Raw genomic sequence first — 27836 nt, forward strand, 5'->3', positions numbered from 1 at the left:
ACACAACACAACACAACACAGACACACTCTTGGAGTGTGTTTGACACGGCAGTGAGGAGTCTCATTAGTGGGAGCCGAGGAGCCTTCTGCTGTCAGGAGTGTGTGTCCCCACCACTGCTCACTACTGTCTTCCACATGTCATGTCAAGCGAGGCTGTGATTGTGTGACGCTTGGCTTTGTGAGGTGAGCGCGGAGACACACCCGGGCTGAGAGTGAGAGTGAGAGAGCAAGAGAGAGAGAGAGAGAGAAGGGGGATAAAAATGACTGAGGAACAAAAGAGTAAGCTGTGGGGGAGACAGAGAAGAAGGAGAGGGAGAGGGGATAAAAGCAAAGGAGGTTCTGACATAAGCAGTAATGAGGAACACGGTGCCGAGGGGGAACATCATGACATTACCATCCACAAATCAGCAAGCTGCTGAACATTCGTCTCGAGCTGCGCCGCTTTAAATCCAACAATCACTCGCAGACGTCCTTCATCATTGCTCGGTGCAATTCATCGCCAAACATCTTACCGGAAGAAATCGCTCTGAATCGACTGTTCACGGGAAAATTGGGTAAATCTTCAACCTTAAACCGCTGAAAACAACAATGAACAAGTGAATTTTAGTGGAGATAAATACTTCCTTATGAGAGTAAATGACCACTAGTCAATAATGATGTTCAATACGAATTGAGGCCTTGTTAGTGAGAGATGAGGATTTTAGAAATTATCTCCTTTGCTTCTGAAACTGTAGCCCACTGTGTCCATCTTCCCTAAAAAAAAAAAAAAAAAAATCTGCCACCGTGTGACACATCTATGTTAAGAGAATGCTGGTTGAAAAGAAAAAAAATAATTCTCACTATGTGGTTCTACTCCAAATAAATCTATCAACAATAGCAATCGCTCAAGTCCTACTTTGAAAAAATGGATCATTCGCTTCTCAAATAATTTGTTTTTAGTTCTTTATTTGGCTTTTTTTGTTTTCTTTAAAAACATACATGGTTGCATGGAAATGAGACTTTCAATGTTATTTTATTTTTTATGGGTATTTCTGGGATTTGGGCCCATTATAACCTCTGTCACCACAGAACATTAATTATATATATATATATATATATATATATATATATATATATATATAAAGAAGAGAGAGAAAAAGGACTATGAAAAATTAGATGACTGAAGTTGTACAATACTTCATAAATGTATGAACAAATGTAAATGAATGAATGAAAAATGCTTCAATTTGTATTTTGTTCCTTGGAAGTGAAAATAACTCGACCAAAAAAAGTTACTGGAAGGATTTGGTCCTCAAACCCAGTTCCAACAAATAGAGCAACATGTATTCCTCGCTTTTAATGATCAAGCTCATAGAGAGAAAAATCTTTCCAGACGTCAGAAACAGAAGCAGCAGAATGAAGTCTGACAGGAATAAAAGGTAATGAAGTGATCTTTTCAGCACGCGTCCAAGCTTTGAGGCGTTCCTGCAACATGTGTTTCTCTGTGGTGAACATCCAGCATCTGCCACCGATCATCTCTCTTTGCTCAGCATCTGTCTGATGTCACAAGAAGGCGGCCGGAGTTTGCTTTCATACTTAAGGAACAGATGATTCATAAATCCAATCTTATTAATTCCGGGCTGCTGGTGTAAATGACCCTCGCGCGGAAGGTTGATCAACCAGAGACGCGATGAAGCGCGGGAGTCGTGGAGGGGAGGTGGGGGGCGCTGGTGCTGGGAGGAACAGAGTTGTTAGCGCTTTGCCCTCGGGGTGAATGAGAAGTACCTTTGAGGCCGTGGCTCGCCTCCCCTCCTAAAGACGTGTTTACCGGCGTGTTGTGCCGCGGCTGTTCTTTTGAAGGATCAGTGTGCGACGCGCCTCTAATTAAAGCTGTCATGGCTGGCTGCCTGCAGGGATAATGTTCTATTATTATAGTCATTTGTTTCAATTAAACGCTGGCTGATTTTACAATAGCAGCCGTGAACCTGCCTGAGTGAGCCATCATTCTCAACAAGATGGCTCCAGTCGAGCAGCCAGCCGGGGAAGTAGCAGGAAGTCGCGGGACTCGGAGACGAATCGCTCACAGAGGAACTTGCTGGAGGAGCTGACTCTATTGGCTGGATCTTTCCTCAGAATTTCATTACAAGGAGATTATCGATTCCCTTTTTTATATGTTGAATACGAAATCAAGACTTCATTCAAAGCCTCTACAATTTACATAACAATTTTTTTAGGGATGCTCCAGTCGATCAGTCACCGACCGTGATCAGCCGATTACAGAGTGATCGGTGAATGCAGATCACTACCTACACTGCCGAGCACAACAACCGATCACGTGTGACAGCCGACGCTCTGATGAAACCCAGCTGGCTGTGATGGATCCACTCCTCTCTATTCGCTGCTCACTCGGTAGCAACATGTCTGCTGTGGAACTGTCATGTAAAGTTTGCATCCTGCAGCACATGCATGGGAACATTCTGCGCAGGGAAGCACCTTCAAGGACGGAGTTTTCCAGGCTCATGAAAGCGAGACCGCTGGTTCCTCAGCAGCAGGCTGTTAGCGCAGCAGGCTATTAGCACAGCAGGCTGTTAGCGAAGCAGACACTTAGCAACACCCGCTGGTCCGAGCGTGACATTCAACGCTAAGCTAATTGCCCCAGAAATAATGTGTAATTTCACTAGATGAGCAGCCTTTCTCAGGTGTCGTTTATGCGGAGACGGAAACAACCAATCCGTCGCCATTTTGGAGTCAGGTGCAGCATTCATTGGCCACCTGAATCCGCAACGTTTGAAAGGGTTTGAAACTTTCATAAATGCAGTGTGCTCTGTCTCGGAGTCGCGCTACAAGCGGCCAGTATGTAAATATTTCACATGTTTCATGTTTTTCAATTGTCCTTTTGACAGAATAGTTGCTGCACTCTGCAAGTTTTTTCTATTTTTTTTTTCTTGTTAAAGAGGTATATAAAACGTGTCTGAATTAAAATGGTTAAATGGTTCATTTTTTTCACATCATGCACAGAGAAGGTCTCAGTGTCAGTATCAGCGATCTTTGTCAGTGAACAGCAGCAAATATCCTGGTCGGAGCATCCCTAACTTTTTTCAAATGTTCTCAAACAGTTCTCAACAACTACAACGCTTCCCAGCTACAAGTCAGCGGCTGCTTAGCTCCAGTGTCCTCTGGGAAATGAAGCTCACCAACCTACCAGCAACACGGTCCGTTTATGCCAGGGCCCTTTATTGCCTGAGGTCCTGACTCACAATGAGATCCATTACACATCTTTTTTCTTCTGGTTTGAGGGTCTAGTCGGGCTTACTCGCTTGGTGTGAGTGCTCAAGTGGTAGCCAGTCAACTGACTGTAAACATTATCTTTCGCATCACTCTTTCTTTGCTACCTCAACATCAGTGTTGTGAAATGATGCTTATTTGACTCAAATATCTCCTGATAGACACAGTTACACATGCCAAGCCTTAATAGTAATAATGGATCTTAGTGTTCAAATTCCCAGGAAGCTCTTTGCTTCACTTCTGACACCATCGGCGATGAATAAAAAGAAGGACATTACTCTACGCTGACACTGAATGCAATTTAAGCTTGACTGACATCCGAGGTCAACCTACAGAGGCGACTAACCTTTACGCTATAATATGGGAGCGAAGGATGCAACATGTGGAGCAACAGGGTCGGGGCTTGAGTGCGTTTCAAGCAGCATATCAAAATTACAATGATGTCCACTGAGGGGGAACAAGACGAAGAAGTGAGACGGAAGATAGCGTGTCTGAAGGGGTCTGAGGGTGCCAGAGACGGTGGCGTCTTCATCATTTTCTTCCTTTAATAAGCTTCCAAAGTAGACTACAGTTTGGCCTCTGATGAGCCATGTTTACTTTTTAACAGTCTTTGACCTGCGGTCAACCTACTTTTTTAAGAAGCGCTACTTTAGTTCAAGTAGCACTACAAATGTCACCAAGTCATATATATATATATATATATATATATATATATATATATATATATATATATATATATATATATATATATATATATATATATATATATATATATATATATATATATATATATATATAGGCTTCTTTGCAAATTTCGGAGAAAGAGGCTTGCTTCTCTGGGCACTTGGCCTCATACCCGTCCATTGAACCTGCTCACCTCCTCCCAAGAAAAATGTTACGTAACGCATCAGACTTCACTAACTGCAGCCAATGTTCGGGTAAAACTTTTGAAAACACATGATTGAAGGTGGGCTACTTTTTAAACTGTGTCGGGGAGGGGATAGAGGTGAGCTGTTAAGTGGTAAAAGGAGCTGAAAGTTAAGAGCGGGAAAAGCCTTCCGAAACTTGGAAATGCGAAAAATGGCTGTATGGTGATGAGCAGCCAGGCGGAGCTAAACGCTGATGTAAAGGCAGGAAACCAGTTGTGAACATGTTCCTCTCCCATCGTTACGCCTGTCGTGTTTGTATTCACATCTTGTACATCATAGTCAAATGGGAGTCAAATAACAAAGGCTTTCCAATTATATGCAGCACATTGTGTGTGAGATGGAATATCACAAAGCCATTGTTCCCTCTGCTCCTGCTGACCTTACCTTTGAAATGGTTTCAGAGCTGCTCCAATTGCCTGCACCATTTGATTTAGCTAAGGGGATTTGACCACCAGCACTGAGATGAGAGAAGGAGGGGACGCGGGTGTGTGTGTGTGTGTGTGTGTGTGCAGGGGGAGTCGTACAGATACAAGGAGAATGAGATTCAAACCAGAGCAGGGTAGAATAGCTAACCTTGGTCCGTCCTCATGGTGATCACAGCCGAGTGGCATCTGTCTCTGCAGTTAATAAACATGCTGACTACATAACATCCAACTGCACAATGTTCCAGTCTTAATCATGGTTGTTATTGTCAGACTTGCAGCTGTCCACCTCTGTCACGTGTGAGTGTGTGTACCTGTTTCCCCTTTTCCTGTGTATTTACTAGTATATTAATAACAATAATGAATATAAATATTTATTCTCCAATTTCATTACGTTTTGTGTATTCGTACTAAATGCATGTTGCCATCAACTTGTAAGGTCCAGTAACACATCGACTGTGTTACCACAGTCAAAACCACAATATGTTGTGACATGAGTCGTTCAATACAGCTTGAACTACTAGCAAATATAGCTTCGCGAGTTTCTAAGCTACAATGCTAATTCGTCTAAAAAGCCTTCTGAACTAAAATGTTGTTTATATGATGTCAAACATACAAGTTACAGTCTCATAAGTTCTGTGCTCAAGTCTATATAGGAGTAAAAACAAAGCTACAACTTCTATTACTTAGTCAAAAAATACCTTATCAATTGTATTGGTATTTAGTTTTCTGTTTCTATTCAGATTGTCTGATACCAACACAGAACCATCACCAACAAACTTCTGTTCCCTAGTGAACCCCCACCACTCTGTTTTTTTTTTTTTCTTCATCTGGCCAAGAATTTAGATGATTCCATTAGGAATTTTCATACAGTAACTATGGCAACCGTCCACCGCAGCCGTCTGCCACTCTCTTTATTTATCTTTAGCTTGATGGATCAGTGTGATAGCTTCTTTTTGCTTCCATCTTTTGCGTGAAAACACGTGATGAACTTTAGAAATGTCACACGCTGCTGTTAAGAGGAAACAGTTACAGTGAGGCTCTGTATGAAGACATGCGCTGGAGAAGTAGCTGATGGATGATGTTTTTTTTTCTGCAGGACATCACCAGTACAATGTTTTTTAATGTTATTATTATGTTTTCATTTAAATAGATTATTATAATTATTAATGATGTATGCGGATGGAAAAAAGTAAGGGTTTGGAAGTGGACATGAACATGTACATTTGAAAATTATGTATATGGATATTGGTATAAATAAAATATAGATAACAATGAAACAATCCATTACATGCTATTAATAATGAGCTTGTATTTTGAAGGATAGACTTTTTACAATACAAATATTCGAGCGTAAAATGAATAAAAAGGGCTTTAAAATGCTTTATGAATTAATTCAACTCCACTGGTGTTTGAGTAGCTGCAACACAACGTGAGTTACAGTAAACAAATGAATAAACAACATGCCGCCCTCACATTTATCTGAAAGACATACACAGACATGAAAGTAAAATGTGAGTGAATGAATAAATGACGTTAAAATCCCAAGGTTAAATGGTCATACTGTTGAGTTGAAATGAACAAAAACACAGTAGAAATCCAGGCTACTCAACAAAGCGTACTAACCAACTCAAATGTACTGCACGCCCGCCATGTTTCCCACACATCACTGCTTCTCTGCTTGTTTACGTCAAATGTGGACATTTCCAGGGTGTCGATCGGGCGACCGTGTTGTTGCCATGGCGACATAACTGCTGTAGCTATGATAGGCTGTTCATGTTTGATTAATTTCTTTTCCAATGCTTCTTCAATTCTGAAGAGCCTTAAAGAGCAAACCCATGGAAAATGGAAAATTAATGGATTTCGAGTCCCTTCCCCCTCATCTCCTCCTCTGCTGTTTCTCCCCCCTTTGCTTTCTGCGGCTCCCTTTTTTTCTGGAGCTATTTCCTCGTGTTTTTAACAAGTGCGCTGATGGTGTTTTGAATTATGACTGGAAGTTTTGGGGGAGGTTACAGCTGGCTTATTTGAAATGCAAAAGGAATGTCTTTGTTCGCGGTATTTTTGCGAGCAGCTGCTGCGGCGAAGGCACAACCTAATGTGAATATTATGAGTTTTCAAAGCGGGACGGAGACGCGCACGGCATCACTTTGTAGTGCATTTTCTATTCGGGACGTCTAGCAGGACCTACCGTGATTAGCGAGCCGGGTCTTCTTCTCTGAACTCCTACTTGTGTTTATCATGACCCCGTCCTCTCAGCTGCTTCCAATTTGATCTTTTTAGCGCGGCGCTAATGTGTAATGTATTATTCAACTCATGAATGTTTCAAAGAGCTAACAAATGCTATTTCATCACTTTCTGATCTGTAAATTGCCCAACATTTTCCATTTATGCCGGCGTGAAATCCATGCCGTGGTCCACTGCTCATGTTCTGTCCACATGAATCTTGCAGAGAAGCTTTTGATGAAATTAAAGGAGTTTTTTTCTTTTTTTCTTTTCAGCTGACAGCTTCAGTTTTTGCTTCTATTTGCGGAGGCCGTGCTACAAAAGCAGTTGTTTAACCTGGACTAAGTAATAGTTCGCTCCTCGGGCGCTCGCGGTGGGAACATTCCTGCTGATCGATAATATTGACAGAACGATTCTTGGGCCTGGAGCTGAACTGGAGTCACCGGCCAGCACCTGCTTTCACCGCTCTAGATCTTCTTCTCACTCAGACTTTTTCGAGGCAAAGTCAAAACAACATTTATTTATAGGTTTGTTTGTGCATTTTCTTGTTGATATTTGACTCCTGACTGGGATGAAAGATATTGGGTTTGAAGCCATCTACTCTGGCTTTGCTTGAAATGAGGAGTGAATGAAGGATCAGCGCTTCAGTCATCATTGAAATGAATCGAGCGTCCATCTTCGCCAACCTCCGTCAGTAGCACCTGAAACACACATCTCTCAGACCAACACTTGTCATCTCCTTTAGCGAAATGATCTTGACACCGACGACACTCAGAGAAGATGATCGCTAAGCTGGTGTTCTTCTCTCGTCCCAGATGCAGGAGATGGCTTTGCACCACCACCACCACCATCACCACCAACAACAACAGCAACACCACCACCAGCACCCAGATGGCGCTCATTATGACCACGCCCGTAACCACCCTCTGATTAACTCCTCACCTCCGATACTGACCAATCCCATGAGCGCGCTCTCCCAGCTGAACCCTCAGGTCAGCCGGAGCACTCTGCCTCACGGCTCCCCCTCACCCCCCGGGAGTAAATCGGCCACCCCCTCCCCCTCCAGCTCCAATCAGGAAGAGGAGACTGATCCTCATTCTAAGGTACTGGATGTTGCATCTCTGCGTTTTGGTGCCGACAGACGCTACTGTTCTGAGATGGTTTGCATGTCAAAGGCGGCTAAATCACATTTTCTAGATCACCCCGTATTATGCATTCCAATTCTTCCTGATGTATCTGCAGTGCTGTATGAAAAAAAAAAAAAAAACAATGAGCGCATGAGAGAGCAGTGGTGCAGTATCATCACAATGACATTCAGCATGAGCTGCATGGGAAAATGGCACAATAGCTTCTTAGCTCTAGGTAGCAAAGAGCTATCTGTCCGCTGGGTCTCGCTTTGTGCTTGTCCTCATGTGAATATTGAAGGGTAGAACTCCGATAGGGTCTCATCGCCCTGTTGTTCGAGGTTCAAACTATATTAATGCCCGTCGTCCCTGGTAAACTTCATGCCTTATATGGTTAGAGACGTGATAAAACACAATCACAAATTACAGCTCTAGTTACTAGTTTCATGTAAGTACCAGTAATAAGCCCTTTTCCTAAAGCTTGGCAGCTATTGAACATTCAAAAACAGAATATTTGATGGTCGTATATGAATGCTGGTTGGAAGAAAACTCCCCAAAAATTGACTTTGTTCACTTGTAAAATGTTTGCAGCATTTTGATATTTTATTTACACATATAAGAAGGAAATAGATTGTCATTTTTGCCCTTAATTTCGATATTGCATGTTTTATTTTAAAGTATTTTCATTTAAAATTACATGTGTATTTAATACACTTTTTTGTCAAGATATATACTGTTATTGTATATACTTTTATATCATTTAAGTTTCCCTTGGAATTTAATTTAAAATTTATAAATAAATTTAATAACATCTTGGGGGAAAACAGTTATTCTTAAACATCCATTTTCAAAGATTTTTAATAGTTTTCAAAGAGCATCAATGTAATGTATCATTAAACACACACATGCAGTAAATGATGTTCAGCAAACCTAGAACGAATGATGATGAATTACAGTTCGATTTGTTTCTCTAAGTTATGTCAGTATTTGTCAACACATTTTCTATTGACGAATGTCGAGTTACATCTGGAGGCAGGTTCATGCACAAGATTTTTGAGTTTAAAAATACTTCCTCGCTATCACAGCTGCAGCTGCGTGTCTGTGTGCGAGTGTGAATCAAAATGATTTCTATCTCTCCTATCAGTCAGTAATTCCATTTGCTCCTCCAATTCATTTCGGGAGCACATCAAAGCCAGAGCAGATACAGAAGGTGATTTAAAATTCCTCTCACCTCGAGCATGAAAAGTCAGTATTTATGACTCGCCGAACAGCTGAAAAGGTCTGATAGATTCAAGTAACAGTATTTTTTCGCAGGCAATGTGTTGAAAAGACTTTGTTGAAAGACACTCTTGTCAAAAACTGGCACTGAAGAAGCGCTGCTGCAATATTTAAACAAGCCTGTGTCGTCTTTGGAGCCATGTCAGCAGTCTGTGCCGTGTCAATAAGCTGTTTTTGTTTTTGCTCCTTGTTGATGGTCTTTCAGATCACGGGTGAGAAACGACCGCTGTCAGAGATGATGAAGCCTAAACCAAAACCTCAGAAGAAGAAGAAGAAGAAGGACCCGAACGAGCCGACCAAGCCGGTGTCGGCGTACGCGCTCTTCTTCAGAGACACCCAGGCCGCCATCAAAGGCCAGAATCCCAACGCCACATTCGGAGACGTCTCCAAGATAGTGGCCTCCATGTGGGATGGACTGGGAGAGGAACAGAAACAGGTGGGTGTCTTCACAATATGATGGCCTTACTTGGACTGTATAGACTTGAGAGGCGTCTACAATTGCCACTGAATGAAGCGGTTTAAACCATAATGAAGAAGCACCTGAAGTGATGCGCCAATCCAACTTTTCCTAACTATAAAACATATGAAATATGACTCCAGTTTAAACTGTTGGAATTCTTCACGCCATAAGTTGTGGTAGCTACTGGAGGATCCTTGGCTTCTGAAAATGACTGAACTGAAAGGTGAAAGTTGGTAGTGTCCATGGTTCAGCAGGGTTGACGTTGCAAAGAGAAACTGACGTCAATCACCATAGGTCTGTGTAACAACCATCACAGACCAGTCAAGGTGTCCATGTTAGGAGGTATGTCGAAATATAGAAGATCAGAAGGTGGGATTGATATGCGAACACATATTCCACAGAAAAACAAACCCATTATAGTTTTGTTATAAAATAAATAGGAATAAAGTGGTTGTATTTTTTTTTTTTTAAGAAAAAAAGTCAAAGTTCATACGTATCCACCAGTTAAACAACTAAAAACAAAACACATTTTACCCGAGCTGGACAAAGTACACTGTAAAATTAGAACTACACTGTGAAATTTGGGATGTTGGTAAGAAATGAAGGGTTAAAAAAGGAGTGCCTTCTTTTGCACTTGCGTATTATGTTATGCAAGTGCAAATGATAACAATTGGAGGTTGTCATGGATGACAGTACAACATTTTCTTGATAAAATTAAAGGCATTTTCCACAAAATAGAAACGGTAACAGTGAAATTATACACTATAAACTTTCATTTATTTATTTTTGTTTACCTTTAAATATGCAAGTTACAACCCACAGTTTGTCATCTTAGTCATAAAATAACCCAAAAAATCCTCATGAGTACTGTGAGTACTGTAGCATTATAGATATAAATAGTATTGTTGATTATAACACACACACAAATATATATATATATATATATATATATAGCCGTTCAAAGTATCTTTCACGATAGTGCACCTGACTCTATAACAAATGGCGGACACTTACAGTAGCCCTCCGATTGAGAATATTAAACATCAACAAATTTCCCACCCAAATCTAATGTACAGTTATGAGATGTCAGAGTCAAAGAATTGTTTGCTCTAAGCTGATTTCGTCCTCATTCTCATCCCCTACATATTCTAAGGCTAAATTCACTGCAGCTGTTTGCCCGTCTTGTCTGTTGGCTTGGTAATTCACTTTCAGTATCAACAGACAAAAAGCCATTTCGCTGTGTTTGGGTAACAAATGATGGTGTGAAATGAAGAGGAAACGAGACAGTCTGATGATCATGCGCAGACTCATATTTTAAGAATATCCAGTCAGGAGTCAGACTATTGGCTGTCAAATAAAAGCACCTGTCTCCATGACAAAGTGCAGCCCATTCTCTCCCCACCTCTACAGATGTGTGTGTGTGTGTGTTTTCTCCCAGCAAACATGGTTTATTCGCCGGACTTTGCCGGCTGTCTGTCCCCTTTATTTGCAGTTAATTTTTGCCGCCTTCTCCGCGGCTCTTCACCATGAATCTTCATTTGCCCGCTGACACCCTTGAATGTGAATTCCTCATTTCCTGTCCTTTTATTTATATCTGTTGCCTGGTGATTTGATCATGCTGCGAATACAAGATTAGCAATCGCCGTGTCCTTGCTTCTGCCTCAAGGACATCTGCTCCTGAAGTGTTATTGTTGGTGCTTCTTAACCCTTCGCTGTCCGGCCGTTTCCTTCTCACCTTCAGTTTTTACACCCCTCTCCTTCTGTTTCTGCCACCGCTCCTCATTTGTCTGTGCGTCCAGCCGTTAAATCAAATGTGCCACCTCACGGGACACGTAATTAACTAGCAGTAATGATGTCATTATCAAATGTAATGTACTATTACAGTGTTTAGGCAATAACCCTGGATTGCTCTAATTGTTTTCACAAATGTCACCTGGCTCAGCTAATGGATAAAGCAGCGTCACTGCTCATTATAGGAGGGAAGAGCCTTTCAGAAATATTTGCTTTGATGGTGTTCTGTGGATTTTATTCCCACTGGAAGAACAAACCGTGTGTAAAATCCATCAGACTTGGATGGAAAACACTGTAGTGGACATTAAAAAGACACAGATCCATAGCATCATGTGCTGGTTTATTCATGTTCCTAAAAAAATAAATAAAAATTATATAAATCACTAAAACTATTTTTGGACTTTTTGCTGCGTTGTCTAAGCATGAAGCTTAAAAAAAATAGCATTACTAATTCAAACTTTGCATACTTTTATAGTTACTTTTTTGCCCATAACAATAATTCAGGAATTGTTTTTATTCATTTCATTTGAAGGACATGTAGTGACTAGCTTCTTGCTTAGTGGCTAGTGTCATAGTCGAGACTGGAGCATACAGAGACCAAGACTGAGCTCCAACTGAATACAGAATACAGAAGCATGAGTCTATTAGTCATATCAACACACATTTTTGATTCTTTCAGCAGAATAAGTGGCGGTCAAAAATACTTCAAGAACTGTAGAAACTGGTAGTTTCTCCAGTATTGAAATTCTTCTTGCCATCCTGACTGGTTTTGGACTTGGACAGTATGGTCTGGTCTTGACACGGTCTTGACTTCAACATTAGCTCTTACCAAACCGGTCACCGGTCAGTGAAGCAAATATCGCCAGTTAAAAATGATCACAATTAGACTGGTAAAAAAAGACCTGTTTTCACGTCATGAGACACCTCTGGACATAAAAGAACCCCTCTTGTTTTGAATATATTTTGCCACATCTGGTCTTTATAGAAGGGGAGAAAGTACGTGGATGCCAGTGCCCTCCATTTGTTAGTGTTCCATCCAGCGATTTAGAAAAAAACTCTTTGTGGTTCGGAAGATTCTAATCTCTAGTGTTTAGTTTCAGTGCTAGCTATGAATTCAGTTCCCAGGTGACGCTCATTACAGCATGAGCCTTCTCAACCCTTTTGGCAAGGAGTTCTTCTAACAAAAGACAGTCGTAATATTCATCAAATCCATTAACAGAGACGATACAGAGTTATTAGGAGCCTCTGTTTTGACTAACTTCATCTATATAATCCTCAGTATCTATTTTAGACTTGCTATTGTGCACATTGTAGACACCCAGAATTGTTCACTGTTGACCAACACATTGATGGAAACAATAAATTAAACTAACTTGGAGGCCAACTTTATTAAAAGTCTGATCTGCTGTTCGTAATTCTGATCTCCTACTACAGCTGGTTTCTTCAGTCCCAGCTTTATAAGATAAAATATATAGAGAGCAATACATTTTTTTCCAATATTATAAACATTTTTTTGAGAAAATCCAAACAATATGAACTAGATAACATAAACAGTCCAAAGTCCACAGTCCAAAGATAGAACAGATACCTGTACAAGCCACATTCCCAAAATCTGTTGTGCACATTTTTCCATTTGTGATTCCTCACCTCATCTTTCTGGCTGAGGTGTGTTCTATACGGCTCCAGTCAGACCTGCTGGAGCCGAGCAGCAGCAGGAGAATGTAAACAAGAGCGGCCCCCTATACGCAGTTCAGAACCGGGCCTCTGGTTCCAATTAGCTGGAGTGCTCTTCAAAGATAAACACATTAAACACAGGTGTGTTTACGGCTGCCACGAACAGACCAGCCATCAAAAGTTTCATTGTTACGCTCTTATTTGAAGGCTTTATTCTTGGTTCCCCGGCTTAATGCGCGTCTCCATTTGCTTATGGCGGTTGTGAATCTTCCAGAAAAATAACACTTCAAAATTAACATTTCATGTGTTTATATTTAATATGCAAAGGTCAAAGGTGAAGCGAACATTTGTATAATCGCAGCACTTAATTATCGGAATTATACATTCAGCCCAACGTGGCGCACACGCTTGCATTAACATTTTAACCCGGTTCAGTTAAAGGAAAAATCTGATTTATGGAAAGAGAGCTTGATAGACGGGTTGGTGCAGCGGCAGCAGTGATGCGGTCGCTGTATCGGACCGTCGTGGTGAAGAGGGAGCTGAGTCACAAGACAAAGCTCTCGATTTACCGATCGATCTACGTTCCCACCCTCATCTATGGTCACGAGCTTTGGGTAATGACCGAAAGGATGAGATCGCGGATACAAGCGGCTGAGATGAGTTTCCTCCGCAGGGTGGTTGGGCGCACCCTTAGAGATAGGGTGAGGAGTTCGGTCATCCGGGAGGAGCTCGGGGTGGAGCCGCTGCTCCTCCACATCGAGAGGAACCAGTTGAGGTGGCTCGGGCATCTGATCCGGATGCCCCCTGGACGCCTCCCTGGGGAGGTGTTCCGGGCATGTCCTACTGGGAGGAGACCCCGGGGAAGACCCAGGACTCGCTGGAGAGATTATGTCTCCGGTCTGGCCTGGGAACGCCTCGGGATCCCCCGGGATGAGCTGGAGGAGGTTTGTGCGAACCGGGAAGTTTGGGCTTCCTCGCTCCGAATGCTGCCTCCGCGACCCAACCCCGGATAAGCGGCAGAAGAAGGTGAAGGTGAAGGTGAAGGAAAGAGAGATTTAGTCGGTCAAAATCTTCTTCAGTGACTTTTTTTCTTTGTTAAATTCTTGTTGCTGTTCAGTTTAATTTTCGAGTGAAATAGTGTGAGGATCCATATTTAAAATGGCATGACAGGGCACTTCATTCAGGACTGTCCCAGACTGTGACCACAGTAAGTACAGCACTCATATTACACTATTGGACTCTGCTGGTATCCTCACTTATCTGCTGCTCTTTTATCCTTCACTTTTTCACATTTTGGTCCCATTTTTTTCCCACCCCACCTCCTCCCCCCCAGCCTCCGCTGCCTGTTTAGCCCTCATGTTAATCGCCGCCGTCAGTGTCAGCAGGTCGCCGAGTTATTGTCTCCTGTAATTAACTGGTTATCAAACAAGGACGTTTCATTAAGGTACAATTAGAGGCTAATTCTGCTGGGACCCCGCGGTGTCAGGATGGAGAGGTGGAGGCAGTCGCTGGCTCACTGTGTTGGTTTTAATTCGCTCCGACCTCCACTCACGTTCAGAATAATGAGACATCCTTAGGCTCGCTCGTTTATTTAAGAGAAATGATGTTAATCATCAGCTGTGCTCAAATTAATTTAGAATGAAAGCTGCTGGGAATATTATGGGCTTCATTTGTGCTGTGGCTGTATCAATGTTTAAGCGCTGAGCAATGAGATTTTGCACCGTAAAAGGCTGGTTCCTTCCAGTGAAATTAACACAATAGCATGCAATATTAAATCTTGCTAAATAGTGGCTAAATGCTTTATTTCCAAACCAACTACAGTGTGTATCCTATTTCAATATAAGCAGCTGCTTCTATTCACTTTTTGAGCTACAAAATATTGATTTCAATATTTCATTCACAATTCGGTTGTTTTTAAAGGTGCTGTCAAGCGCTAGAAATTAGTGGTGGGACTTGAACTACAATTACAACATTGTTACGATTAATTCATTACAACAAAAAAATAATTGAAATGAACAGTTTGCTCTCCAGACAACAGGGAACCTTTGTAAGTGCAGGAGTTCCTGGTCCACTGATCACACTGATGCACAAGACACGTGGCAGCTAGGATGAGAACAACAACAACAAACATGGAGGAATCCCTGAACAAAAGCAAACTAAAGCTTCTGTTTGCTTTTGTTCAGGGATGTTTTTCACTACACAATGGTCAGGGTTTCCACTACTCTGAATGTATTTGAAATTCTTATAACATTGAAATTCTTATACAAATATTTTCAAGACATTAAAAGAGCTTTAGTTGAAATAAGGCGATATAAAAACTTGAATATAGACACCATCGTGATTTATTGTGCTATTGTCAGTGATGCAAAAAAAAAAAAATTGTTGTTTAAATGTATGTATGGGTCTATCATTTGATTCAGTCATATGCCAAATTCATTCAAATTGAAAAATGTGGCTTCTGGTGGCAAATATTTATATACCATGCCATTAATTGAGATTCATTAATCACAGATTAACAGGACTAATTTTTTTAATCGAATCCCACCCCTACTAAAAATACAAAGCTAGACTCTGGTCTACTGAGGTATATCAAGCTAGAAACGGTTTTCAGTTTCAGATTATTTTGTGTTTCTCGCTACTTCATGTAGTGTGTTTTAGACTTGTTAAAAGTTTGTAGACGGTGATGAATGGGTGTGGGCACATTTTGGCAACAAAGGTATGGCGGTGCGTGGTTCACTGCAGGTCGTGGAGCTACCTGAAGTATGAAAGGTACTATTTTATTGGCAGAATCTCGCAGTGACAGATAAAGAATTCAGGACCTGTAAATTATTTTCTCTTCCTCTAAATTTTCTTGGAGGCGGAGGGGGGGTGTCTACTAGGCTTTACCACCGATGACTGGCCCAAACCTCAACAGTGAGTTGCTACAGAAGGGTTCTGTCAACGGAAAAACATAAACGGAAATGCCTGTTAGCCCCGCCCCTAGACAGCGATGAACCAGTCAGGTTGGAGGATGTGTTGTTTACCTCATGACTAAAGATGCAGTTTAAACAGTTTAAAGGTGAAATATCTAGAGTGAGTAAACAATCTGATGAGCTCCGAGCGTGGAGGCACTAGCTAGCATTGTTCTTTGTCGCTATTACAATGTAACACATGCGACTTTTTCAAGGATGTGTCCTCTCTCCCCCGTTATTTGCTTTAAATCATCGCTATTGTAAGTTGTTTGCGCATTTAGTCTGAAGCTAAGCAGCAGCGGAATTCTCGAAATATATTCCCCACTGTATATGTGTCGTCATGCCTGTGCAGAAATTGCCATATTGTAAATGGATAGGAGTGGCAGGATCAACGTCAGCTGTTTGAGCAGGAGATTGTATTCTTCTTCTGTTTGTTTGCTCCTCTGTTTGTTTTCGATCGACTCTGTGTGTGTTAGCGACTGCCAGCCTTTGCGCGACTGATATCACATGAATGCTTAATGGTTATTCTACCCTTCCTCTTTTTTTTTTTTCAAAGGAATGACCCCACACACAATCTCTCAGGGAGGATCGGTAATTACCCGCCAGCATCCATACATGCAACCTTCATTTAAAAAAAAAAAGATGCGATCTCAGTCCTCTTTGTCATCGATTTTCCGAGGTGCCACTTTTTTTGGGGGGGTCGGGGAAACTTGTTTACGCTGCTGTACAAAAAGGCAAAGAGCCAGTGAGTGACATATGATGACATTAACTCAAATTCCCCGTCTTAACGCATCATCTAAGGTGCATTCAGGGGGGCCGGAGATTGCCTCTCCGCTAATGTTGTTTTCAATTCTATTTTTTCTTCTTCCTCATCTGAGTGATTTGCAGGGACATCAGCTCTGATTAAGAGATGAGCAGCAGCTTTAATAGAAGATGAGAGCGAAAAAGCAAGCAACACAAGCAGCCTCTCTCTCTTCACTTGGCTCCTTTATGTCGGAAGCTCGGGCGGCCTTTTTAACGCACTTTTAAAAGAAATCAATTCTTCAACGTTCAAATATTTACCACCAGAAAATCACAACTCCTCTACTTTAATTTTGCTTCGTGCTCCAATGCTAAGGCTCTGTGCTGTTTAAAGACAATTAAAGATAGAATAAAATAAGTCAAAATGATATTAATAAGGTGTAGTTCATGTCAAACTGAGTTACCCCCTAGTCTTGCTTTTCTACGCTGCTATATCTACAGTTGGCAGGCAGTCAAGAATCGCATCTCTTATTGGATCTAAAAGTCTCTCAACACACAGCAACTTTCTTATATAAGGAAGGTCAAGTGTAGCTACATGTTTTAGCCATGATCTCAAACTAAAATAACAGTTGTCAAAAAAAAAAAAGGATTGCTATAGGTTGATAAGTACAGGGGTCGGACAAAATAATGGTGTTTCCCCTGTACTTCCTTTATAAACCTGCTGAAACAAGATATTTAGCATTATTCTCTGTATCGCAGCGACAAGTAAAATAGCATCCATCTAATGCTGAGTTGTGGCCATTTCTGATTTATCTCCGGCTCCGCTGGCGCTGGTACTTAGCCCAAGTACTTGAGCAGCACAATTATCTTTTTTTAAAACTTGACGCGCCGATCATTTTCAAGCAATCGCGGCGGCCACAAAATCTCTCCGGCTCCAGATGAGGCGAACCACCAGCATCAGTTTAGCCTTTGGCTTCACCTTGTAATCAATTGTTGTTGTTTGCTCCTGCAGAGCTACAAGAGGAAAACGGAGGCTGCTAAGAAGGAGTACCTGAAAGCCCTCGCCGCCTACAGAGCCAGTCTGGTTTCCAAGGTAACAGCGGGGGTCATGTCTCTGATATACATGGGTCAGCGGCGATGATAAATGAGATGGCCAGAATTGCTCTCAGTCATATTCTGAAGACAAAGCTGCGCGATTGGGTCATAAGTCAGCAAATATGTGTCGGGGAAAGGAGAGGAGTCGACTTTAAACACACATCATTTGCAACTACATGTTTGCTCCTGTGCGTTTAAGTGCTCATTAAATGTGTTCGCGTCCACGCATGAAAACATAATGTTTATTGGAGTTCACCGAGTCACTGTTCTACCACGGCTGGATTTTTCAGTGTAGTTGCATCCACTTATTTGAATCATAACCGATATGTTAGCCATGTTTGTATTAGGTCACAGTTTACTAGCTTGACAGCAGTAAGTCAGAAATTTGGCACAAAGCATGTGTTTACTACAATAAATATTTCATTTTAGTTTATATTGAAAGAACCTGATGTTTATTGCCTGCTAACTCAAGCTAATCTCTGACTTGCACCATGACCTGTGCGCATTGATGCCAAGATGGCGACTTTGTTGCTAAATCGGACGACATTCCAAAACAAGCGACTAGCGATAAATCTAGCGACTTTTTGTCCTTCCCCGTGTACTGCTGCCGTCTTCAACAAGCCGTACCGTCACCTGTGAGCCCGCTACAAATGAATTGTCAAAATATGTGGCCATTATACGCCAATTTGGCGCCTTCTAGGACAGCCGCTAGCGACTTTCCTCACCGAGGAGTTAGTGAAGTGAGGCGAGTAAATCGCAATACTCCCATCGAGTCTGTGCTGTCACTGTCCCCTGGAAACCAGAGCCACACTTCTAAGCTAAAATAATATAAATGTGATAAATGTTTCCGGGGTCATGCTGCACGTCACGTATGTATCTGGTGAATATGACGAGGAATAGCATTTTTCTCTGGTAAATAAATCTTACATCATAACCACCGATCTACATACACACAACAGCGAAAATCTAAGTAAACAATGAAAGATTTAAACCCGCAGAACCATGGTACAAAAGTCACCGGATACGTTTCACTTTTCTCAGACGTGCGTCGTCAGACTGTTTTCCCGAGATGTTTATACGTTAACAATCTCACAATGATATAGTCAATTACAGTATAAATGTCCGACAAGTGCAGGTTAATCGCTTAATGGACAGAATAGGGATGAGGTTGGTCTGGACCACAGCAAGGAGGGATGTAGTGCCACCACACGTGGTGCTAGTCCGGGCTAAGACATGCTAATGCAACTCATCTTTCACATGAAAAATAGGGTGTTCACTTACCTTTATCCAAAAATAGAATTAGGATGGATTAGTATACAGGATCTAAGACCTTGCGTGTGTCAACCCCATCACTCCTCAGACCACATCACTGCTACCCCAGCTGCGCTAAATATCACCGCCACCAACAAGGGTATTGACAGCTCCAGCCTGTCTCTGGTCTACGGCTATCTGGGTGAAACATCACCTGAAACCACCTGACCCCCCACCCAATCTCATCCAGGACCTTTTTCAATCTGGGCTGCACCACCTTTCATTTCTGTTTCTGCATTGTTTTTGTCCAAAAACCACAACTCCAAATTGCATTAGCATATACCCAGCCTCTCCACTCCTGCTCTCCCCCCTCCGACCCCCCCCCGCAGCCCTCCACACTTCCTCCTCGGGCCGAAAACAAGCACCTTGATTAAGGCTTGAATAGTTAATTCATCAGCCTCTTCAGCGTGGAACACTTCCAAATAAAGCCGCGTTCTCTTCTCTTGTTTCTGCTGCAATTACACATTCATGTCAGCCAGCGCTTTAAGACGCGCTTGATTGATATATATGTTGGTAGATTGCCAGTAAAAAAAAAAAAAAGAAAAATGAATCCAGAAGATATTATTTTTCAAAATTACCAGCAAAGAAATCTTTTCAAAGTAAATTGATGGTGATGGAATTGGAGGTAATTGGGGCGTCTTTCAGAAGCATCTTTGCCATGCACCTGTTGCCTTTTTGTGCCTGAAGCAACTTGTTTGGGAAGAGGATCTGCACCGGGACGCGAGCTCTGAATGAGCGATACTGAAGTATTTTTAACGACGTGTCAAAGGAAAACCAACTTTTATAGACTCCACGGGAAACGTCGCTCGTGTGATAACGTTCTATATTGACGTAACGGCACCGTGAAAATGATTATTCAAATATTTGCGCAGATTTTACAAAGGGTTAAATGAGTCAGTTGTGTTGGGTCGTTGCCAATAAACACGCGCCATGAATTAAAAACAGGAAATAATGTCTCAAAATATGCTTTTACAGCGAATGACTGCGAGCAAGACGTGAATCAATATTGATTTGCTTCTCCAACTCAGAGGCCGTTGTTCTTTGATTCTTGCTTGAAGTATGAATCCCTGAGTCAAAAGAGCTGAGCCACTGAACCATACAATCTGTGGTGGTGCCAAGGGGTTCTGGTTTCATGACAGCGACGTTCCATCTCACGATTGTCATCTCCTCTCAACAGACATACAATGACCCCGTTGACACGAAAAGTGTCCAAACCAGCCAGACGTCTCCACACATGATGCCAGCCAACGCCCCACTCTACAGCGTGCCCCCTCCCCCTCAGCCATCGTCGCCGTACCTGGGTCCCGGGGCCTTCCCACTCTCGGACCTGCAAAGCTACGCGGGCCACGCCCCCCGCCACGCCCTGTCCCAGACGCTCAGCCAATCACAGATGCTGCCCAGCATTAGTGCCTCTCCCCCCTCCTCCTTCCAGATCAGCCCCCCACTCCACCCTCACCAGCAGCTCTCCCTGCACCAGAGCTCGCTGCTCAACCAGCCCATCCGCATGCAGCAGGTCCAGTCCCAGCCAATCATCTCCCACCAGATGGGGCTGCAGGCCTCTCTGCACTCCCCTCCACCGGGCCAGCAGGTAACCCATGGCCTCTCTTGGCTCTGTCTCTCCTGCCTCTCCTCTGTCTCATCCTCTTTCTTTTGTCAGGGGTTTGCCCACCTCCAGTCAGAGTATCAGAAAAGTATCGGGGGCTCCCAGTCTCCAGGAGCCTCTGGACCTGGTCCAGGACCGGCCCAGAGCCACGAATGGGACGGTGAATACTGTAATCGGGAGTGTGGAAGCCACTGCAGGTCAGGACTCTCCCGTCAAATGGCAGGAGTTTGTGGCTACATCTGAACACATATCCACCATCACCCTCAACCAGTGAAGCGATACTCAGCTAGGTTTGAATCCTAAAACTACCAATTCATTCAGGAGAAGTTTGTCAAGTAAAGAATGAAGGAAAATGTAAATTGAAGCTCCAGAATGCTGTTAACTTTTATGGGACTTCTTTCTTGCTCTTTATTTACCCCATATTTACTATTCCAACAGCAATTATTATTAAACAGCAACAAAGGTACTTTCTGCAATCTGAAATCAAAATTATTTCCGGAGAATACAATAAGCACTTGCTCAATGGTAAATGTGAAAAGCAGCTACAATGGCTGTTTTTCTGTAAAGTAAATACAAATTTTTTCAAGTGAACTAATTGAAATAATAATAACACCTTTTCGTTTCACGATTACATTGTGTCTTATTAAAAAATAAAAGAGAAAAATATAAATTAATAAAACCACGAATAACTGAAAAAAATTGGGGAAATATATTCCCAGTACCACTACTTACCGATACCAGTCATAACAATAATACTAAGACACTACACAGGAACAATGTCAGATATTAGTTATATATATATATATATATATATATATATAGTTCAACAGTGAGTTGTATCACACATCGGCCTCTAGGATCAATGGAGCCCCTTCAGGTGTCTGTCCTGCTGCTGGCGTGACGTTAAAAATGGCCGCCCCCGTAGCAGGGAGACAGCTGCAGCAGTAATGGTGAGATAATAGAGCTTGTCATGTGCCTCAACGTCAGACAGCAGTGGGAAAAAAACAGATGTTCCCAGCGCAAGTTTTCACTTTTATTGTACTAAATGGCTTGTCAGTCTCCGGGCGCAGTGCGAGGAGAGCCGATTGAACGTTTCATTTGTCTAAATCACAGAATCCATCTGTCAGTGTGGCGATTACGCCGCTGTTGAATCTTTGTTGTTGTTCCCCTGCTCTCCCTCTGACCTTTCACCCGTCTGTTTGTTTTGTTTCCCCCGCAGTGGCAGCATGATAGGCAGGGACAAGCCCCTCTACCTCACCTGAAACTGAAGATCAAACTCAGTCGACAAACACAGCAGCGAGGAGTCTACGCTCACACACACGCCCCACCGACCCCCGGACACCCCCGATCCTGTTCTGATGCACAGCGTAACATACAGTGCACATTCATGTAAATACGACAAGAACCGGAATTTTCAGTCTTTTCCTTCGGTTTCTAGGCGGATTTGTGACCAGAGTTTTTGACTAGATGACTACTGTCTCAACCACTCAATGTATTAGCAAACTTCTCGCTGTTTCATTTTGCCAAGCACTTATAAACGCCACCCCCCTCTGCCCCCCGCCCCTTCCTCCAAACTCTTCTGCTGTGTTTATAAGGCTCCTCTTCATCATGGTTGTCATCGCCGCTAAAGTTGCAGGGAGCCCATCCAGCTTTACGGAGAGTGCAAAGAAGCCCCTTGTTTTTCATTTTCTTTTTTTCCAACCTTTGTTGATCTGCGCTTATTTTTGTCATTCAATACTTACTATCAGAAATATATTGTGAAAACACATTTTCGTGAAAGATCAAAAGATTTATTGAGTCATTTTTGTATCTAAACTGAATGTACAGACTTCTTCATGTCCTGGCGACGAACATCGCGTTTCAAGGTATTTATGAATTCTACCAAGTCGTTCAGGAGCTTCTAAAAAGTTTGACCTCTTAAACGCATTCACGGACCATTTATCTACATTATTACTCATAGAGAAATGAGGAGTCGCATAAAAAGTAAGAACGCAAACTGTTTTATTCAACCAGAACCATATCAGTACTGTGTGTTTTAGGTGTCAAACTAAATCATGCAGCCGTATCAAGTGCTAAAACTGTGATATTTGAAAAGACCAGAACTGGCATTAAACGAGAGTTGAAGCATCATCTACCTTCCGATCTTTCAACACATTCCTACTATGAGCATTAAAATTTCCACTTGCTGGAAAACAGTTTTTCAAATGGTCACTACATCGACATGTGTTCACTTAGCTTTGAACTGCAAAATCCACATCACACACCAAAATCACCACCTGAGCTCTGCAGTATGTTGTAGATGAGCTGTCATGCCACTGTGTTGAGGGGTGAATCAAACAGTGTCCTACTTCTCACAGGCCACTAGATGGCGCTCTGGGTTTAGAAATGATGAGGGGTTAAATTGAATTTTTGAGGTCAAACCTTAATAGCAGGCAGTGCCACCTGGTGGCCTCTGAAAAGCAGGACACTCTTTCATGAAGCTTCATCAACCTTTCGATAGAGTGTCATGAAGCCTCATCAACCCTTCAGTACAGTGTCACGAAGCTTCATCTACCCATCACCACCGCTAGGCAAGGTTGTGAGTTCAAGGCTCAATGAGTAGTGAATGAAAATCGTCAAATATTCTGAAGGACAGTTCCGGGACAGGAACAGCACGAGCAAAGAACGGATTTTGCTGTTGAAAATTCATTGCCGGTGTTCTTGTTCGTAACTGTCACTGCAGTTGATGCTGCGTTCACTGACCTATCCGAACCTTGGCAATGTATAGTTAATTTTAATGCTGTTAAAGTACACTTAAGTAAATCCATGAACGCGACACCTGTTTCATTTTATGTTCTCCCAAAAAGAAAATACATTTGAGTCAATCCACAACGCTATTTTAACTCATCACTTGCAGCCCAAATAAACAGTTCTTAACAAGACATACAAGTGGGTCCGAAGTTAGTCAACTGGATTCAATGAATTGTCGTGTTTATTTACAACTTGATGTCATAAAGAAGTCTCTACATTCTGAGGTAGCAAAGCCAAATTAAATGTTCAGAGAAAAAAAAAATAGCTGACTCCCTTCTACCACTTTATTTCATGCATTATTTAAGTTCCCAATTGAGTACTGAATGTATGAGTTACGACGGCGTGTTACAGCCAACTGATGAAGACATGCAAAAAACAATCAGGAAGTCGACCTAAAATGCAACCTAAAGGATGAAATTAGTTCTCAAACTCGATGTAAATCTATCGAACTCTTCATCACGTGACCCCAATACGCCGCCGTAACGCTCATATTTTGTCGCTTTATTTATTTCCAGCTTGCTAAATTGTTTCGTTTTGGCAAATTTGTCTTGTCCTGTAGAGAAATATTAACTCCTTGTAGGTTCGGTGAAGCAGGCCTCCATGTCTCGGTAGCTTTGCCTTCAAAGTTAGACTTTGGGATGGAGGGAAACAAAACATTGTAAAGAAAAAGAAATAAAAAGGTTTTGTTTTTAATATGAATGGCCTGTCGAGGTCGACTAAGCTGTCACGTGATTGTAAATATCACTTTTATCGGATCAAATTGGGACTTTTTTTTCTTCTTTAATATTACATGTACGACGTGCGTGTGCGTGTGCGTGTGTGAGGGAGAGAGAGAGGGCGTTAGAATGTACCCAATTCATGACTGTGTGTGTGTGTGTGTGTGTGTGCGTGTAGCCCAGCGTCGAGTGTTTCTCGTGAATTTTAACAGCCTTGTGCAGCTGGATTTCAGAAGAGTATTTCACACTCTCGGTCTTGCATTAAATCTGTGCTCACTGGTGTGTTTTTTCCAATAAAGTTCAATCTAAAACTGAATACACAATATGTGTCCTGCAGATCATTAAATGGAAAAGAGCCAGGTGGGAGAAATGGATGAGATTTACTACAAAAAAGATATATAATGTCACAGGTAGACTTAAAAAAAAAAAAAAAACAGCCCTCATAACCCCCTCTCCCCTCCCTCTCGTTTCTATTACTTGCAAAAGGGAAAAGAATAAATCCATGTTTAGGTTTCAACACAGTGTTTGGTATTATTTTGTTGTTTTGTTATTAACTGGCAGTTGGAAGAGTTTGTTTTTCTTTCACTTTCTGACTTAGATTGAGAATATTAAAGCGTGATTCTGATAAGTGGTCTGAGTCATACCCACTTAAGGGTCCATCAAAATGGGTGGAGCAACCGACTCGACCCAGACTCTTTATAGTATGCTGAGTCCAGGTATGACCGCAGTAATCGTTGCAATTGAGGGTCGCGAACAAAATTAAACAAATATAAATGAAGTGTTTTCATGGAGTGCTTAGCTTCTCACTCACTCTACTGGCATCACTGAATCAGTCAAACACACTGTATGTTCATGACGCTACAGTAGTGTCTGTCCAGTCTCTGCTCCCCAGAAAGGGCACTACTCTCACAGGCTTGTGGAAAGGGGTTCCCACACTGTCTAGTGGAGACTAACCTACCTGGACCACTCAGTGAACACGCAGCACTACGTGAATCTCTCAGGGTCACTTGGGGTCAAACATTTCACGCACACCTCCTTTGCTCATGTCTCATTATATTATTATAGCTTACAAAAAGACATTTAGAATTAAAAAAAAAAAAATTGAAACTGTTTTGAAAAGGCACATTTTCACTTAGTTACATTTAAAACATGTAATTCTGAAGTTGTACTGACAATATCAGTCTGGATCCACAATAGTTTCATTTTGCAATAAATTCACCAGTAAATGCTTTACTTTTCATGCAACAAATAATACCACATTATTTGAAAATCTTTGTCCCAGTTGAGAGAATTCTCTCGGACACACACATCTCAGATTTTAACCATCCAATGGTTTGAAACTGCGTCTATTTTAACACCCATTTTTGGACGCTGATGTCCAATTAGCCTCTGAAACATTTCGCTGCAGATTTCGTGAATGTTGCCAAACTTACCGAGCAGATGCATGAAAATGTTTGCTGGAGAAGGCGGCGCAGCGTGGGCGTGGAGTGTGAGATAAAGAGACACCAAATACACACGCAGAAACTCAGGCAACTGTCCAACTACTTATTTTGCCCCAATTGCTCACAAGTCTTTTAAGACGTTTTCTGACAGAGAGAGAATAGAGAGATTGAAATGAAACTGTCACGATTCCCTCCATTCAAATGTTTTATTCATTTTACATCTGCCTGACATCGCCTCAGCGCTGGCATTGAATCGGCAGATAGATCTTTATTGGACAATTGGAAAACCTGCCACTTTGTGATATGACACACATTATATGAAAATCACAGTCATACATTCTTAATGTTGAGCCGGATGAAAGCGGCGCCGCAGCAGCTCGGGCTTGTTTCTTTCAGCTTTGTGTACACAAGTTGAATATCTGCTTTTGTGATTGTGCTGTTTTCCCTCTCAGTGATGGGGTGAAGTCTCCTCTCTCATGCGCTGTGTGTGCTCTTCTTCTACGCAGACTTTTCCACAGTCCCTCGAAAAAAAAGTCGACCTACAGATCCTGTCTTTTTCTTTCCTGTTTCTGTCTACAGTGTTACAGGATGTTAAAAGATAATGTGAGCACACTACAGAGTAACACAATTACATAACTACCTGGGCCATAGTGTAAATCTTAAATGTCGTCTCATTATGCAAACATGGCACCACTTTTTTAATGTCATTTTTTTTTTGTTTACAAAAAATCAGTGCACTGACTAACTGAGATGTTTGTGTAGTGGAGCATTACTTTATTATATTAAAAAATCAACATGCATTGATGTTATGACTCGCACCCAATTACATTCAAAGCAAACACTTTTTCTCCTATGACTAAGACGTAAATAGTTATATTTTAAGACAGAAAGAAACATTTTCTATCCATGCCACAATCACAACAGAGGCAGTAGGCTACAGCGCCTGAGACACAGGGGTTTTCGAACTGCCAACCCTCCGGATGTTAGACAACCCACCTATCAACAAGCTGAGCCAGAGTCGTCCCAGAACCAGTCGTCCAGTCACTGTCAGATGGCACATTTTGAATACCGTCTTCTACTGCCTAATGGAGACATGAAGGCTGGTGGTGCTGGAAGCACAGTATGGACATACAGCAACAAAATAAATATAAATACTAGTACACACCTAGTAAATAAACTACTACACACCTGAATGAGGCATTACACCAGAGGTGGGTACAGTGCCACCTAGGGGCCACATGCCGTTCAGGAGAAAAACATTCGATATTGCACCTTCACAATCATTCGATAGAAACTTCATATCAGGTCTCAGGTCTTCCTTGTCAAGTAGGATTCTTCTCATTTTTTATTCCACAAAATAATAATAATTGTGCTGTATGTTTAAAATATCTTGAAAAAAAGCTTTGTTATATTTGTTTACAAAATGTTCAGGCCTGAGATGATCCTGTACACAAATGATTGGACTTGAAAATACAAGTTAATTTTGGGGTGCGACTCTATCGTTCGACATAGGCTCTATCCCATTTCTCCCCCTAACACTAGCACTTGGTTTTGAGCGCCCTCCACTATGAAGTGCCCTCCGACGACCAAGTGAAGTGAATTGACGTCCCTAAGAATTGGGACAACACTTCATGACGTTACGCTTTAAGTGAACACGTCATGCGTAAAGACAACGTGTCATCGGCTGCTGTGCTGTGTTTTGTTTCCTGCATATTGAGTGATGAACACGTTTTGGAAATGCCAGCTCCAACATTTTTGCAACCTCTTGCATCGGCGCTGACCATCTCACTTGGTTTGGTGAATCAACAGAGAAAGAAATGGGCGGGGCCGAAGCCCGCTTCACCGCTATGTGGCGGGTGATAGATCTGTTAGGTTAGGAGTTAAAAGGATGTTAACGTTAGCAAGGACGCTAGCCGACTGCTGTTTGTTAAGAAGAAATAAAAGCATACTGTTGTACAGACATGCTGTATTGTTCATGTTGTCGGACACAGTTGACCATTTGGTTCGCTAACGTGATACGAA

The 27836-nt window shown here is 42.0% G+C and overlaps 1 protein-coding gene across 3 annotated transcripts in view; it reads left to right on the forward strand.

Annotated features, from left to right (window-relative positions):
• Positions 1-24705, forward strand: part of tox2 (TOX high mobility group box family member 2) — a 122846-nt gene extending 98141 nt beyond the window's left edge. Inside the window, exons 5-10 of one of the 3 annotated variants that reach the window (XM_053867450.1) lie at positions 7654-7941; positions 9446-9676; positions 17870-17950; positions 20441-20851; positions 20921-21063; positions 22086-24705. In XM_053867450.1, coding sequence (XP_053723425.1) covers positions 7654-7941; positions 9446-9676; positions 17870-17950; positions 20441-20851; positions 20921-21063; positions 22086-22128 — 1197 coding nt within the window. In that variant the 3' untranslated portion in view covers positions 22129-24705. Of the gene's footprint in view, positions 1-7653; positions 7942-9432; positions 9677-17869; positions 17951-20440; positions 20852-20920; positions 21064-22085 lie in introns of all 3 variants that reach the window. The other 2 variants (XM_053867449.1, XM_053867451.1) reach the window with 2 other exon arrangements.
• The last annotated feature ends 3131 nt before the right edge of the window (positions 24706-27836 follow it).

This window comes from Synchiropus splendidus, chromosome 6 (genome assembly GCF_027744825.2).
Source record: "Synchiropus splendidus isolate RoL2022-P1 chromosome 6, RoL_Sspl_1.0, whole genome shotgun sequence".
Taxonomy (NCBI): domain Eukaryota; kingdom Metazoa; phylum Chordata; class Actinopteri; order Syngnathiformes; family Callionymidae; genus Synchiropus; species Synchiropus splendidus.